The 17,500-nt window shown below is 42.6% G+C and overlaps 3 protein-coding genes across 7 annotated transcripts in view; 2 read left to right on the top strand and 1 right to left on the bottom strand.

The window, feature by feature from the left end:
- pak2a (p21 protein (Cdc42/Rac)-activated kinase 2a) overlaps positions 1-360 on the top strand; it is a 15,383-nt gene extending 15,023 nt beyond the window's left edge. For all 4 annotated transcript variants that reach the window (XM_053497489.1, XM_053497491.1, XM_053497488.1 and 1 more), the window contains exon 14: positions 1-360. This exon is cut by the window's left edge and continues 1,221 nt beyond it. The gene's annotated coding sequence lies outside the window, so the exon portion shown is untranslated.
- A 6,374-nt stretch (positions 361-6,734) lies between these two features.
- klhl6 (kelch-like family member 6) lies at positions 6,735-10,480 on the top strand. Its single transcript, XM_053497486.1, has 7 exons — positions 6,735-7,070; positions 7,342-7,507; positions 8,323-8,772; positions 8,901-9,138; positions 9,246-9,448; positions 9,619-9,832; positions 9,931-10,480. Exons 1-7 carry the CDS (start codon positions 6,808-6,810, stop codon positions 10,227-10,229), a joined length of 1,833 nt encoding a protein of 610 aa, XP_053353461.1. The 5' UTR covers positions 6,735-6,807; the 3' UTR covers positions 10,230-10,480.
- Positions 10,481-10,754: 274 nt separating this feature from the next.
- Positions 10,755-17,500, bottom strand: part of LOC128525136 (cyclin-L1-like) — a 7,591-nt gene continuing 845 nt past the window's right edge. The window contains exons 4-11 of one of the 2 annotated variants that reach the window (XM_053497493.1): positions 17,361-17,475; positions 17,203-17,267; positions 16,969-17,068; positions 16,729-16,833; positions 11,820-11,961; positions 11,649-11,739; positions 11,458-11,544; positions 10,755-11,358 (exon numbers count right to left, since the gene is read on the bottom strand). In XM_053497493.1, coding sequence (XP_053353468.1) covers positions 11,097-11,358; positions 11,458-11,544; positions 11,649-11,739; positions 11,820-11,961; positions 16,729-16,833; positions 16,969-17,068; positions 17,203-17,267; positions 17,361-17,475 — 967 coding nt within the window. In that variant the 3' untranslated portion in view covers positions 10,755-11,096. Of the gene's footprint in view, positions 11,383-11,457; positions 11,545-11,648; positions 11,740-11,819; positions 11,962-16,728; positions 16,834-16,968; positions 17,069-17,202; positions 17,268-17,360; positions 17,476-17,500 lie in introns of both variants that reach the window. The other variant, XM_053497492.1, reaches the window with a different exon arrangement.

Here is a 17,500-nt window from a genome sequence, read left to right as displayed (position 1 = left end):
AGCATCACCTTTGACCTTGAGGGCGTGTCCTCTCTGGGCTTCCGTAGCACGGTCTTCTTAAACGCCGCTGTGTCTCTACGTATTAGATGTACAAAGAAGTTCCTGGGCTTTTTTAATTTTGTATTTGGTCTCCTGTAATGTCTGATCTTGTGTTAAGAATCTAATAAACATCAGAATCTGTTAAATAATTAGATTCTTCCATCAGCGCAGCTGAACTCAGGAGGGTTTTTTTTTCTCTGACTGTTCATTTTTTTATATTTATGAACATGTATATCTATATTTTATATTTTTAACTAACAGTCTGATAGCTGCAAATTAAAACTCGTTAACTGTTGCCTTAAAATAAATCATTTTGTGAAATATTTTTTCTATTATTTGAAGTAAACTTAATTTCACCGAGTGCTGTAGTGTGAAACGTTTCTTACAGCAACAGCTGCACCACCTTTACACTCTGCCTTTACACATCGCCTTATATTACGTTTTTAATCCCAAAGTGAAGTTGTATTGTTACAGCAGGCTGTTTACAGATTATACAACAAGTAAGGATCATAAGAAACAGGTAAAGCCCTAATGTAAGATACACTATTAATTTAAGGTACGTTAATGAGGTAAAAATATCTTTATAGTGTTACAATGCACACGTGCATGATGTTTATATATACAGGTGGGAACTTGTACATAAGGTGCACCAGCAAGTTAAAATTGTAATAAAAGAGATTTAAATGAATGAAAGGACATGATCATTATAAAGTTAAATGAGGGAAATGGTGGAGCTGAAGTCACTCGACAAGAAGGAACCGTGACATGATCAGAGTATGACATCACAGTCGCTAATGGAGATAACGCTAATATGATAACGTCGCTCTTATACGAGGGACTGATCACTTGAATCTTGATTGAGTTACTTGATATTTAATTAATTTACTGCTCATCAGTGGCGGCTGGTGAAAATTTTTCCTGGTGGGGCTGATGTGACAAAATATTTCTTTGCTTAGTCCAATATAAGAATTAAAATCAACAGTCAGACGATGATTACAATTAACAGTAATGATTTAATCTCCTCCTCAAAATCACCAGTTTCACAGATAAAGTAAATGAACAAATTTCCATTGTATAATACGCCATGCATGCTTAAGAGAGTATCAAATACAATAATCAACATCAAAGGGTATGATCAGCTGGATCACCTTTCAAGCAAAGTTGCATCTCAAAGTGGTTCACACAAAGAAAAACAGTTTTAAAAATGCAATTTAACACAACAGTCTAAAACAATTAACAACAGCTATATGTCATTACTACACCCTTGTAATCAAGTTAGCAGTGTGTGAGTGAGTGGGAGAAAGATGGGTTTGTGTTTCTAAGGTGAGTGTAATGTGATGACTGAGTGGAGGGATATACAGGTCTATTTGTACAGGAACTTTGCTCATCTATCTTTCTGAGCGGCAAATTTTTCAATGACTCTGGTGTTGAAACCAGGGATGTCCCGTGTTAGTTTTCTCTCTATGGAAAGCATAGCCGGAGCGTTGAGGCGATCTTGTGCCATTGTATTCCTGAGGAAAGTTTTTAGTCTTTTTAAAGTTGAAAAGCACCTCTCTGATTCAGATGTTGTCATCGGTGTGGTGATGAGGATGTTGAGAAGACTTACAGTTTTAGTAAATGTGTCCTGAAGGTTATTCTCCATCAGAACCTGAAAGAGAGCCAGTGCACCACAGCAACTCTGGAACTCCTCGTTGCTGTAAATCAGGGACAGTTCTGTTTTAAGTCTGGCCTTGTCCAGTGAGGGATAGGCTTCCACCGTGGTATCCAGCGCTGAATCTGGGAATGTCTTGTGGTGTTGTGGGAACAAGTCTCCTTGCAGCAGAGTGGCACTGACCAGGTGTTTGGTGAAGGAAAACCGCTCCTTGGCATGGCACATAATGGTGTCACATACCTGACATGAAGTAGGTTGTAGGAAGTAGGTTTTGACATTTTATTTATAACAAAAGGCTATAATTCTCCTTTCCTTTCCTGAATACCTATAATTGTGTAATGAGCCAATATGGCTTACACTATATATTCATATAATAACGTGACAATGTATATTTCAGTCAGTAGCACTATTGTGGCCAATGTGGTGATAAGTTGTTGTGCCTTCTATCCATTTGTCAGCAGGTGCAAGTATTTACCTCCAATGCCAAATGGTGTTGCCTGTCTTCTCCCAATGTCCTCCGTTTCTTTGTGGGTGGCTCCTGTTCAGGTCCCTGGTATTTATTTTTCTCCTTGGTCTGCTGGTTAATGATAAGGTCAGGCTTGTCGGGTCCCAACTCCTTAACCCGGATTTTCTCCTCCATCGGCCTTCTTGTAAACGGGTATATTAATAAGGATCTCACCGAATTTGGTGGAAACTGCTCTTCGCTCGTTAAGTTCGCCATCATTACTCTGATTGACCGCGCCTCACTCTGATTGACCGCGCCTCATTCTGATTGACCGCGCCTCTCTCTGATTGACCGCGCCTCTCTCTGATTGACCACACCTCAAAAGAAAAAAAACTTAAATCTTGCGGTATTTTCTTCTGCTTAGGGCATAATTTTAAGCGCCATAAAATTCTGAGAAACTGATTGGCCGCATATTTATTAATTTACCCTAACAACAGTACATGACGGGCTTTTTCTCAGCGCCCCATGACAGAAACGATACAAGTCTGTCTGTGGAAATTCACTGGTGAATGAATGTCACTAGGTGGGAAATGTTGTATATGTTATTCATATCGCATGTAGGCACATACTGGTGGGTAAACCGAATTTAAAAACTTAATTTGTAAAAATATATTTTACATTTTTAGCCCCTCTTATCAGGGAGGGCGGTGCCCCAGCGCCCCCTATGGGCCGGCCGCCACTGCTGCACATTACCAGAGAGAGAGTAACTTATGTAATGCTGTGATTGTTGTTTAAGTGTTTCCATGTATTCACAAAAAATGTAATATGATGTTGTGTATTACATGTCCTTTAAAGGGTTAATAGAATAGTGTTAGTTGTGTTAGAAGCTTAGTTAAATAATTCTGTTCTTGTATTTGTTAAAATTTTATTTAACTGTTGTTTTTTAGAAGTAGTGATTTAACTGTTATTTATCAGGGATAGTGATGTACCCTTTTTCTGGTTTTCATTTAAGGTTATCGACCTCGCTCTCTCTCTCTCTCTAAGTTGAATCCACTTTGAAAGATTATTGTGTGACCTGTAAAGCTGTCAGACACAAGAATTAAAGTGATTCCCCAGTTGATTCCGTGTCCCCAGTAGTCGGCTATGGCTTTTTTCGAGTTTGAAGCGGAGGCTGATGTGCAAATTCCCAGATAACTCGACAATCATATCACAGATTTACACACCGTCTTTACACAACGCATTTACGTTTAGGCCATGTCCACACGTAGCCGGGTATTCTTAAAAATTGAGTATTTTTTCTGTTTTTTAAAACAATTCTGTCTAAATGACAGAAAAATATTTTTATCCAGAGAAAATGCAAAACACCCTGTTCGGTGCTGTTAGGAGAATCAACAGGGGGCCAATCAGAACCCCAGACAAAACATTAAATGTTGCGCTTTGTAGAAGTCCGACGGGTCTCGTCCGAAACCACTGTCGCTGTCTGCGGGGTCTGTGTGTGTGTTGGAGTTTTGTGTGTACAGCAATGAGCTTGGTAGTACATTCAGGCTCCTCTGTTCATTAACGTAATGTGTGAGTAACTGTGTCTGTATGTACACGCATGTAAAAAGTGCAGTACACACCGTTAACACAGTCACTAGTCTTTATTGCTACATGACAAATAAGTTACCAGTAGGTGCAGTAGATTCTCAGAAAACAAACAAGACCCAGCATTCATGACATGCACACTCTTAAGGCTGTGCAGTTGGGCAATTAGTTGAAAGGGGTGTGTTCAAAAAAATAGCAGAGTCTGTTGTTGACTGTACAAATTCAAAACTATTTTGTACGAACGTTTTTGTTTCTAGGATTTATCAATCCTCTGAATCACTAAACTAATATTTAGTTGTATGACCACAGTTTTTTCTAACTGCTTCACATGTGTGAACCAACTTATGGCACCTTTCAGCTGTTCATGATTCTTTAACAACATTCCACAATTCATTTACATTTCTTGGTTTTGCTTCAGAAACAGCATTTTTGATTTCACCTCACAAGTTCTCGATTGGATTAAGGTCCGGGAATTGGCCTGGCCACTCCATAACATTAATTTTGTTGGTTTGAAACCAAGACTTTGACCGTTTACTGGTGTGTTTGGGGTCGTTGGCTTGTTGAAACACCCATTTCAAGGGCATTTCCTCTTCAGCATAAGGCACCATGACCTCTTCAAGTATTTTGACATATGCAAACTGACCCATGATCCCTGGTTTGCGATAAATAGGCCCAACACCATAGTAGGAGAAACATGTCCATATAATGATGCTTGCACCACCATGCTTCACTGTGTACTGTGGATTGAATTCAGAGTTTGGAGGTCGTCTCACAAACTGTCTGTGGCCCTTGGACGCAAAATAAGCAACTTTACTTTCATCATTCCACAAAATGTTCCTCCCTTTCTCTTTACTCCAGTTGATGTGTTTTTTGGCAAATTGTAACCTCTTCTGCGCATACCTTTTTTTTAACAGAGGGACTTTGCGGGGGCTTCTTAAAAATAGATTAGCTTCACACAGACGTCTTCTAACTGTCACAGTACTTACCGGTAACTCCAGACTGTCTTTGATCATCCTGGAGCTGATCAGTGGCTGAGCCTTTACCATTAGTTATTCTTCGGTCCATTTTGATGGTTGTCTTCCGTTTTCTTCCACGTCTCTCTGATTTTTCTCTCCATTTTAAGGCAGTGGAGATCATTTAAGCTGAACAGCCTATAATTTTTTGCACCTCTTTATAGGTCTTCCCCTCTCTAATCAACTTTTTAATCAAAGTACGTCCTTCTTCTGGACAATGTCTTGAACGATCTATTTTCCTCAGGCTTTCAAATGCATGTTCAACAGGTGCTGGCTTCATCCTTAAATGGGGGCCACCTGATTCACACCTGTTTTTTCACAAAATTGATGACCTCACTGATTGAATGTCACACTGCTATTTTTTGGAACACACCCCTTTTAACTAATTGCCCAACTGCACAGCCTTAGGAGCGTGCATGTCATGAATGCTGGGTCTTGTTTGTTTTCTGAGAATCTACTGCACCAACTGGTAACTTATTTGCCACGTAGCAATAAAAGATATACTAAAAACCTGAATTATTCTGGTTAGTCACATTGTACTGCTACACACAGCTTATACTGTATGTCCAAGGTGACGTCAAATCAAGAAAACTGGCACACAGACAATGACATCATCGGCACAAGGTGACGTTACAACAAGCCCAAATCTCCGTTTTACCAGAACACACGCCACCACTGAACACAAAGTTCTGGGGGAAAAAAAAGGGTTTTTCAAAAGCTCAGTTTTTCAACGACTAAAACCGCAGAGAATAATCTCAGTTTTTAGTATGGACACAGCCTTAGCCTGGCCCTTTACACACACACACACACACACACACCTTTTCACTGCATGTTTACACAGTGACTTTAGACATGTCCTTCACCTTCGGCCTTCAGTATATTCATTCATTCAGTACATTTATTCAGGCTTGCGGCCGTAAAACTGCACTGGCTTGTGCAACCTCAACGGCTGAGACCTCGGGGTAAAAGTAGTTCTGGGGCAGATGGGGGTGTTTCCAAATTTGCATATTCATGTGCTGTATATCCCTAGCCCCTGGTATTTATAACAGTAGTAACTTTGTAGGTGCATCAAGGTCGTTACTGTGTCTTCCACATTCTCTATAATCTATAAACTATCGTGTTTATTGGCTCTGTTGAGTGATGTGTATAGCCACGCCCACCTCAAGGGCAAAAACAATGTGATGTAATCTGGCACAAAACTGCTCATAACTTCACTTCTACTCAACATTTTAATTTCATTAAGGTTCGAGGTTCGGTTTTTATAGTGTACGTACCATTCTTTTGAGTAAGCCCTGCTGTGTCTCGCTTTTTTAGTGTTTGGTGAAGGATTGTGGCAGTTTGTAGATGTATTGCCGTCGTTTTGGTGTCTTCCGCATACTCCCTGTATTTATGGAAAACTATCCCATTGATTGGCTCTGTTGAGTGACACGTATAGCCACGCCCACCTCAAGGCAAAAGTGCTGTATTGATTGGTTCTGACAGACAGAAAGATTTTCTGGGACTATTTTAAGGTCCTTTAATGTATGTTTAACGTAAGTATATAATGAAGGAGCGAGTTCTGACCAACCTAGAGACAAAAACATTCTTAAATTATTTAGATGAAGCTGAATATGTGGAGATGTGGCTAAGAGATTTTGTTGTTCTTATTTGAGTATTAAAAGAGTATTAAAGACTGCAGCCAAATTAAGCCACTCAGAGGTGGTTGTCTAGCTACAGTCATGATGCTAACATCACATGCTAACTTGCAAAAAGGCTAATTTATACAGTGAAGAAAGTGTTGTAGTTCAGCCCTTATTTGTACAGACATGTTGCATAAACAGTGTGTGTTCTAAGGGAACTTCCCAAAAAAAAAAAAAAAAAAAACGGCTGTGAATAAAGAGCATGTGTGTGTATGTGTGTATGTGTGTGTGTGGTTTGTGTCAGATTTGAGAAGTTTCAAAACTTCCTGTTTTTGCACCTGATCTCTAAAATGAGAACAGGAAGCAGAACAGAAGCTGAAAACATCAGCGCTCACAACACGCTGTAACGCTCTGTCAGAGCCGTAGCGCTCCTCGTAGTGTTTCTCTCCGAACACCATGAGCGACTCTGTGGAGAAAAGCTCAGACCCTCCTGCGCAGACAGAAACCCCTGGAGCAGACGGACGGCTGAACATCTCTCTTCAGGAGCGTCTGGAAGACGAGAGCGTGATCTTTAATGACTCGAGTCTCTCAGAGCAGATCCACGCTGCGCTCCAGGGTCTGCGTCTGGAGCACTGCCTCACCGACGTCGTCCTCAGTGTCCAGGATGAAAAGTTCTACTGCCACAGAGCCGTCCTCGCTGCCACCAGTCTGTACTTCAGGTGAGTCAGCTGCTCCTTCAGAAGAAACAAAACAGTTCTCCTGGAATTTCTCATCTTCTTGTGAACACAACACGATTGTTTCTTTTAAGCACTCGCATGTAAGGCACTTGTTTACGTGTGTGTAACGGGGTCACAGCTACATGTGTGAATGTGGAGAGAAGTGTGTGTAGTGTGTCCCTGTCTCTCAGTCTCACCCCGGCACGGTCTGATCTAAACGAATCGCTGAGAGAGAGCTGGGCGTCGTGAGTTACGTAGGTTTTCTAACTTTCAGAGCGATGTTCTGTACGGACCTGCGGGAGAAACACGAGCAGTGTGTGAACATTAAGGGAATCGATGCGGAGGACATGAAGACGCTGCTGGACTACACTTACACCAGCAAAGTCCACATCACCAAGGACAACGTGCAGAAAACGCTGGAGGCAGCCAGTCTCTTCCAGGTGTGTGATTATCATAGCGGGGGTCCGATCATAACACAGTGTGTGAAATTACTGTGTAAGTGTGTGTATGTTTATAATAGTGTGTTATCATTTTAGATAAGGTGACAATAGTGTAGTTACTGTGGTTGTGTATATAGTGCATGTCACTATAACTCGTGTTTGATTACTACGGTTACTAAGTGTTATTGCATAGTTTTATTCTTAGCGTGTGTGTTGTTATATTGTGTTTGATTATTATACAACATGATTATTAGCATATGTGTAATTATTATGCAAAGTGTGATTATTTTATTTCGTTTTTTATACATGATTAGCATGTAAGAATATGTAAACAATGTGATTATTATATTTTGTGTTTATTATATAATGTGATTATTGATGTGTGTGTAATTATATAGTGTGTGATTGTTATATTGTGTGGGAATATTATTAGCATGATTTTTATAGTGTGATTGTTATACAGTGATATTTGTGTGATTATGTAATGTAATTGTAAGCGTGTGTGATTACTATACAGTGTGATTATTATACTTTGTGATTATTAGCATGTGACTATTATACTTTGTGATTATTATACAGACTGCGATTATTATATGTAATTACTAGCATGCATGATTATTAGCATGCCTGTGATTATTAGTGTGTGATAATTTGTGTGTATGTGATAGTGGTTCCCAGTTCAGCCATTGATTATTTTCTGTCTTTATTTACTCATTTTCATTCTTTAAATCTTTCCCTCTCAGTCAATCATACATAATCATACAATATCTATTATCAAATGTGGAGTGAAACCCTCTCTCATTGGTTGGCTGCAGTTCCCGCGGGTAATGGACGTCTGCGCTCGTTTCCTGGCTGAGTCACTCCACCCAGAGAACTGTGTTGGGGTTCTGCGTCTGGCCGACACCCACTCGCTGGTGGAGCTGAAGGCCCGCGTGCATGAGTACATCGTGCAGAACTTCGAGCGTGTGGTGGAGCACGACGAGGTGCTGGAGCTGCCGCTAGACGTGCTGCTGGAGCTCCTGCAGAGAGACGAGCTGGCCGTGAGCGACGAGGAGTGTGTGTACGAGGTTGCCATGCGCTGGGTGAAGGAGCATCATGCCGAGCGTCTGCATTCTCTGTCCCGGATTCTCGCTCACGTCAGACTCCCGCTGCTAGATCCTTGCTACTTCCTAGACAAGGTGGAGTGTAACGCCATGATCCGCTCCTGCACCGAAGTTTTCCCGCTTCTACAGGAGGCTCGGGCTTATCACCTATCAGGGAGCGAGGTGGGCTTTCCTCTCTCTCTCTCTCTCTCACACACACACACACACACACACACACACACACACACACACACACACACACACACACAGTATACAGATACACTGGAGGCATCATTGCCATGTGTGTACAGGTGATTTCAGAGCGCACTAAGCCCCGCCTTCACCAGTACCAGTCGGAAGTGTTTGTGATCATTGGTGGCTGCACTAAAGACGAAAGGTTTGTCTCGGAGGTGACGTGTCTGGACCCCCTGCGGCGGAGTCGCCTGGAGGTGGCCAAACTGCCCGGCACCGACACGGAGGCTGAGAGTGACACCAGGAAGTGGGTGGAGTTTGCCTGCATCACCTTCCGGAATGAAGTCTACCTCTCAGGTGAGAGAACAGCAAGGGGCCACCGCGTTTCAATAAAAACCCACTCGATGGGTATTAATGTGATGCAGACGGAGGAAAGGCTCACGGTATGTCCCACCATGTGACAGGTGGAAAAGAGACACAACACGACGTTTGGAAGTACAACCCGTGTCTGAACAAGTGGATCCAGGTGGAGTACCTGACCACGGGACGCTGGAGGCACAAGATGGCCGTGTCAGGGGGGAAAGTTTACGTGATGGGCGGGTTCGATGGTGTTCAGAGACTCAGCAGCGTGGAGGTGTACGACCCCTTCCACAACAGCTGGTCACAGGTGAGTCGGAAGATTTTACGGCCCAAATCGTAACAGCGCCACACTTTGGCTCTGCACGCTGTTACAGTCAGTTTGCGTTAAAAGGTTATGGTCACCTAGAGGGAAGTGTGTGAACTAAAGTATTTATCCTGTAATTCTCACCCTGATGCTTTGGCTCTTCTGCCCCTCAGGCTGCTCCCCTGCTGCTCGCCGTCAGTTCGTTTTCCGCGGCGAGTCACGGCAGCACCATCTTTGTCATCGGTGGCGGGCCGAATGGGAAACTGGCCACCAACAGCCTACAGTGTTTTGAAGCAGCGGCGAATAAATGGACGTTAAAAAGCCCGATGCCCATCGAGGCGAAATGCACCAACGCCGTGGCGTTCAGAGACGGCATCTATGTCGTGGGTGAGCCAACCTCTGCGCCTTTACTTACTGTCTCTACTTCAGTATCATACATCCCTCTATCTTTCCATTCTCTCACCCGGTCTCTCTCACGTGTGTAGGCGGGGCGATGAAGGCGTTGTTCAGCTACAGTCCGAGCGCGGACGTGTGGACGCTGGTCACCCAGCTGGGCGGCGAGCGGGCGAGTTGCGGGCTTTCCGCGTGCTGTAATAAACTCTTCATCACCGGCGGGAGGGATGACAAGAACGCCGTCATCGCCACGGTTCTCTGCTGGGACCCGGACAAGAGCACACTGACAGAGGAGTGTGTGCTGCCCCGCGGCGTCTCCCACCACGGCAGTGTAACGCTCAGGAAGTCCTACACGCACATCCGCAGGATCGCACCCACACACACCGAGTGACATCACCACGTTTACACGCGAGAAGTAACGGGACACACTGAACCGATAGAGACGGGACACATTGAACTGACAAAGACGGGACACACTGCACGAGTCTGACTCACTGAAAAACTTTTATTACAAAAAAAGTGTAGAAACATACAAACTTAATGCACTTACTGTAAAAATGAGGGTGTGTGTGTGTGAGTCAGAGCACAGAAATCCAGCTGTGCTCCATCACGCGCGTGCACACACACACACACACGCACACACTCTCTCTCTCACACTCACTTTTCCCTGATACACTTACGTGCATTAAAGTCTGACAGAACATGAAAAGGTTTTTTAGCTCTTCAGTGTGAAGCTCATTCGTGAATAAGCTCCACCTCCTGCTTTCCCAGCATGCCGAGTGACAGGAAGCCCCCACTTTTCTCTGATCTCAAAATTAACACTGTAGTTCCGCCCAACAGAAATCACATCTCAGGGCTAAAAGGATTGTGCTTGGCTAAGTACAACAAATGGAAATGCACGGTAGGCGGAGTCACATATTTGGTGCACAAGACTAGCAGTAGCAGTGTGTGTGTGTGTGTGTGTGTGTGTGTGTGTGTGTGTGTGTTCAGTTATTGCAACGCGTTATCTATAACTATGAGTTAGGCACTTAGCTAAACGTTAGCCACTAATGCCTATGAGGTGGATAAACGGTGAGCTAGCATCTGTCAGGATGTAAGGACTAGCATGCGCAGTCGTCATGGTAATATTTAGTTTGAAATTCTAGCCAATCAAATCCAGTTTTCCTGTCTAAGCCCCGCCTCCCCTACGTTTTTACCAGTTTCCTGACATAACCAATCCGAATCCTTCTGGCCACAGAGTCCGTGAGAGACAGGAAGTTCACCTGCGGTGCCGAGAATGTGCGGAATGTGTCCTGCGCTCGTGTTTTCGCCCGCGATCACGTGACTCCCCGCGATCACGTGACCGTGCCTGCTCTCTTCTCTCCCAGCGTTCATGCTTGCATTTCTCGTCATTGCGGCGACGACCCCGTGAGCCGCTACGGGAGCGAGAGCGCCTCCATCTGCCTTCAGAACGACTCTGGCGCTGCGGTGACTTCTGGTTTCGCCGTTGCTGTGGCGACGGGCTGCGGCTGCTGGGAGAGCTGTAGGATCCTGAGCGACTCCGGCTAAGGTGTAAAAAAAAATAATTTATAACTGACAGTAACCACGCCCACTATCACATTTCCATGGTACGGACTTACCGTGTGTGGGAAGAGGGGGATGTGGAGCGCCCCCTGGGGGCAGCCTGACCGTTCTGCACAACTCTCTCATTATCCTGCTTTTTCACACTGTGTAGGGTAGAGAAAGGAAAAAAAAAAAAAACACACACAAATGTGATTAACATCTTTGTAGCAAAACCTAATCCTGGTCACACACACTCACACACACTCACCTGGTGATGGGACTTTTGTAGCTCAGGTGTTCCTTTTTCTCCTCTCTCAATTGTTTGCCGTTTTCTTCCGTCTTCACCTCCCTCGGAGAACCTGAGCACAGGAGTGTGTGATTATCACCTAATACACACGCACAGACACACTGAGACACACAGAGACACACCGAAACACACTAGGTTTAGATGCAGGTGAGAAGGTGTTGGTGTGGTTGAGTGCTGGAGTCAGGCTGGAGTTTACACTCTTCATCTTCAGCTTCTCCTCTTCCAGACACATCCTCCTCTTCTCCACCTCCTTCTCCAACTGAGTAACGTCCGGCTGACACACACACACACACACACACACTCTTTATTACATTAATAATCCAGGGTTTCCGAACAGGGAGAGATTTTATTTCCCCGTGTGCGTGCGTGACTGTGTGTGTGCGCGTGAGTTCTGCATGGTGCTGTACTGTATGATGTTGGGGAACAGCTGAACATCTGGAACTTCTGTGTGTGTTTACACACACCAGAGACTAAGCAGCAGAGCGTTCACTTCCTGCTCCCCTACTATTACTAAACAAAAAAACCCCAAAACGACTGATGTGCAAAAGTATTTACAGATGTTACTCATGCGGTATTCTGGTTTTACCGCCACGCCTCACGGTGGCAGCATTTGGGTTTGTGCGTTTGCTGACTTCTACCGCTGAGTGGCGCTATATAACTACAGACTGACGCCTCGGGCATCAGTTCATTCCCTCAAGGATTAATGAGCCGCGCTCCGTTAGAGCTGCACGTAGTATCGGAGAAAAAAAAGTGAAACATTGTAGTTAAACAAATTCATAATCACAGTATTAAAATGACAGTACAAATGTACTGCAGAATTTAAATTAAATCTTATTAGGAATTAAAATTTCTTATAGAATTTACGCAAGGTAAACGTTAACAGTGAGCCTTTAGATTTTATCATGTGTAATTAGAAAAGCTACGCATGTATGTGTAAGTGCACGCACATTGACGAGAAAACGTTATGATGATGTAAAATAATAAAAGCAAACAGGGATACAGCGCTATTCTGTATCGGTTTCTGTGAACTTGAGCGCGTCAGAAAATGAACCAAAACTCCATGTATACTTCGTGAAAAATATATACTTACAGAAAGCAAAATGTCTGCTTTTATATAAACTAATGGGTGATTCCATCTCAAATCAACCAGTGGGTTCCACCATATGATCGCAGATTTTGCTGATTTTTTCACCAATTGTTGGTATTGCCATGAAAATAAAAAAAAAAAATTTTTTGTCCCAACTCCCACTCGTTAAAAAATGGCAGCCATCTTAATTTTTGGCCTCAAAGTGCTTCAAGACATGCCACGCCCCTTTTTGAAATCGTCTTTTCCTTGATAACTCACTTGCTAAATGTCATATGGAGATGAAACTGGGTATATTTATGTAATTTTTTATGTAGATTCAGATTCTGCAATCAGAATTTGGCTATCTGCTGAGGTTATGGAGATATTTTTGAAAAACCATTTTTTGGGGGTACCCCTTTTCGACCCCCCAGAACCCAAGGTCTGCATGTATATATGTTACTCAAAAAAATAGGGGTTACTTCACATCACCTTATCTTGAAAATAAATAAAAACCAGGGGTGTGTTATGCCCTGTTTTATAGAAATCATCAAAAATTAGTTTTGCAACATTTTATGATTTGACACACAGAAATGTACTGCAATATCTGTAGAATACTTAATGCATACTCATACAATCTGCTGCTTTCAAGGTAAAAGTTACCTCAAATTCTTCTGTAATGCATGTCTAGTCAAAGACTGATAATGACGTTATTCATCTCTCTACACTAAAAGGACTAATCACAGTTTTTTTTCCATCTCCCTGGGTATCTGATTCTAAAAGAACAAAGCCCACAAAAATGAGTTCATGGAATAAGACCAAAAAGGTACATGTACATGTACAAGACCTGTCAAGTTGCAGTGACACAAATAATATCAACTAGGAAAGGCATGCACTTTGTAGCTACCAAAGTCATTTTGATAGGAAATGCCTCCACAAATTTGTACAAATTTTTATAATTCTTGCACTGGCTGGCTGCACCATCTGAGAAGTAACATAATTTAAATTTGGTAGAAGAACTTTCAGTGGATTCATGAGAACCTTAATAAACTTGTGAACAACAATAGCATTGTGTTCCCTTTCATTACTGACAACACAAAAACTTTTGCAACTTAGTTAACCATCATTTTCACTACCATCCCTATAGTAAACCACGAAGGAATGCTGAATCACCTGGGATATATCCCAATGAAAACCTTGAACAGCATCCTGACAAATGAAAGAATAGCATTAGGCAAAATCCATGAGCATAACAGCCTCCTCTCCAATGGGAAGTTTCTCTTTCAGTTCTTTCAAATAAGCAGCTTGGGCCTTGGCTGTATAGTGATGAGCTGTGCAGGAGTCACATTTTTCACAAAGTCTCATAATGAATTCCACTGCTTGAACTGAACAGTGTCATCTGGGTCCAAATTTTTCAAGTATACCATCAAGATTAGGGCTGGGCCATGTTATACCTTTTACGGTAATACCAGTACAATGTTAGGCAATGATAAGAAAATGAAATATCGCGATAGAATATGGGTAAAACACGCATGTGCAGTGCCTTTGTTTCCAAACGCTTATGGCGGAAAAAGCATGGCGGCGGCGGAGAATAAGAAAGGCGAAAGTAGATCGTTGAATGAAACAGATGAACCAGAATTGGTTTGTAAAAATGGTGCAACTTCAGTGGTGTGGAATTTGCATTTGCACTGTTAAAATTTTATATAGCTTTAATGCACATACAAACAGCTGCTTTATCTCGTGTCAATCATATCGTCAATTATATCATTATCGCAAATTTTCAAATATATATCGTGATAAATATTTTTGGCCATATTGCCCTGCCCTAATTAAGATAATCAGATAGTTTTGATTTAGGGGGGCACTGCTCACACCTGTGCAACATATAGTCACGAGAATCCAGAGAACAGACAAGCTTTGCCATCAGGTCTTTGTAATCAGATTGTGATTAAGATAACAAACTACATTGGAAAGCTTCAGTTAATAATTTAACATAAATGAAACACACTCACATGCTTTTGTTTTTCTGCACTTAATTAGCACCAAGAAAAAGATGATGCAATCACCAAGTTCCTTGAGTGCGAGGTCACTCATGGAGTTGGTTGGAGGTAATTCAACTTTCTGATCAGTATGAACCTGAATGGTTCAGTTACAGGATACTGTTTGACAGTGATACATGTATCTTACATGTACCACCATAAAATGACACATTAACTGGTAGATAAGGCCTATTGTGTAGATCCATGTACATTCTCTGTATATAAAATGTGTATCAAATCGTAAAAGATTTGCAAAACCTGGACAATTAATTTTTGATGATTACTATAAAACAGGGCATAACACACCCCTGGTTTTTATTTATTTTTAAGATAAGGTGATGTGAAGTAACCCCTATTTTTTTGAGTAACATATATACATGCAGACCTTGGGTTCTGGGGGGTCGAAAAGGGGTAGATTGCAGAATCTGAATCTACATAAAAAATTACATAAATATACCCAGTTTCATCTCCATATGACATTTAGCAAGTGAGTTATCAAAGAAAAGAGGATTTCAAAAAGGGGCGTGGCATGTCTTGAAGCACTTTGAGGCCAAAAATTAAGATGGCTGCCATTTTTTAACGAGTGGGAGTTGGGACAAAAAATAGTTTTTTTTTATTTTCATGGCAATATCAACAATTGGTGAAAAAAATCAGCAAAATCTGAGAAGTGATGGTGGAAAATTTCTCTTTCATTGGTTGATTTGAGATGGAATTTACTCTAATGGAAAAAAATCTGCTTATGTAATTCGTATGAAACGTGGATTACTACAGCGCATCCACTCACAGCCGAAACGAAAAGACATCAACTTATCAATAAATATTAAAATGGCCAGTCAGTTTCCTTGCTGTTTTCCCCGACGCATTCATAATCATTAGTCTAGTTCTGCCGGTGCGGTGTTTCTTATATCCCCCCCCCGCCCGGTCATCGGCGTGTGTTTCGCACAGCGCGGCAAAGACAGCGCTTATTTAACACGTATAAATGTGTGTGTTATATTTCTGGGAAAGAGAAATCTCTTATAAATCGCTCATATGGGTGCGCGTGTTCATCTGACTTTAGATCAAAACTGAGCACCGGGAAAGAGCGCACACGTCGCGGGTTCACGTGAACATTTTACATTTCGGCCATTCACACACATGCATTGTGCGATGTTGTTGGTGCACACTTTCACGTTACATCTCCCCTTTCATTAAAATGCTCCTAATATGAGCAGCTTTGTTTCAGTCAAAATATTTATCTATCATAAAGAGGGGCGACATATACTTGCTGATTAAACACTGCATTTTTTTAAGTGAAAGCGCGTGCGATGTGAGCAGCTTTAATTATTATTAATTAAATAATTATTTAATGCTGGACATAAACAGCTAAAATTAAGATTATTATTCTTTAGATTATTAATTTTATGTTCTTTTGCTGTTTGGGTTCAGCGTTAAATGATTATTTGAAACTGAAGCGCCTCGTGTAGATTCATGCCACGAGTCATTTTATCATACAAAGATGTATGTATGTACGTTGTGCTCGGACCACTGACTCCAAAATTGACCGTTAAAAATAAAAATGTTTTTTACAAGCCCTTGAGCTGTTGTTTGTGCTATTTTCTTTACTAATAACAGTTGACAGATAGAAACAGAGTCTGTCTAAACAAAATTAATTGCCGCCGTTTTGCAAAATGTCCCTTTGTGCCACCTGGCGATCATTTCACATATTACTTAGAATTGCGACTTTGGCTGTTGCCGTTTGCCGCGACAGAGTGCGCGGCAGTCAGACATTCCGCTTGAGTAACCACTGTACACTCCTTGCACAGTCAGCATAAACACACACTTTTCCCAGCAGTGAACACCGCAGCATTATAAACACTGACCAGCATTAAAGTCTGAATAAAAGGAGCGTGGTCACTGCTAAACTCCACCCCTTGTGAATAATTAATTGATGAGGACACACCTTCCTCCTGGAGTAGAGCTTCAGTGTGCTGATGCAGATTTCCCTGATGTCACACTCCGACGCTCCGAACAGGAGGAACCAGTGCGGCTTGGTGGGAAGAGGAATCTGACACACACACACACACACACACACACACACAGTTGATACAAAAAAGTTTCTGTACTGGACGATGTTGAATGTAATGGCTGGGGGGGGGTTTGTGAACAGGAAGTAGTGGTGTGTGTGTGCGCATGCGCTCACCTGCAGGGCGCGAGCAGCCAGGTAGATGCAGGCACATGCAATGGTCTCGGGTTCAAACCTCACAAACACGTCGGTCCTGAGCGCATCGTTCATGTAGTTCCTGTGAAACACACATACACACACACACGCATACACCATGGTGCCATGGTGAGGTGTGTGTAAGGTTAACGTGGCGCTCTGTCAGAACCTCAGTGAGGTGTTTGTACAGGTGTAACGAGACAAAACTCCACCCACCACGCCGTCTGCACCAGGACCTGGTCCTTCTCACACTCCAATACCTGCAGGTACATCACGATCATCTACACACACACACACACACACACACAGAAGGAAGTCCATCAGCAGGTGGAACAGACCTGGAGGTTCTGAGTGTGTGAGATCAGGTTCCTTACCTTGTGCGGGTGTTTGACGTGGACGCAGAAGCCGAGCTCCTTCAGCACGCGCCGCTCCGCCTTAATCACCTGGTTCTTGGTGTTGATGTAATTCTGATCCAGGATCAGGGGGGCGCTACACACACACACACACACACACA

The sequence above is a fragment of the Clarias gariepinus genome, chromosome 1 (assembly GCF_024256425.1).
Source record: "Clarias gariepinus isolate MV-2021 ecotype Netherlands chromosome 1, CGAR_prim_01v2, whole genome shotgun sequence".
Classification (NCBI taxonomy): Eukaryota; Metazoa; Chordata; class Actinopteri; order Siluriformes; family Clariidae; genus Clarias; species Clarias gariepinus.
Note: the sequence above shows the minus strand (reverse complement) of the source record. Positions and strands in the feature narration are given on the sequence as shown.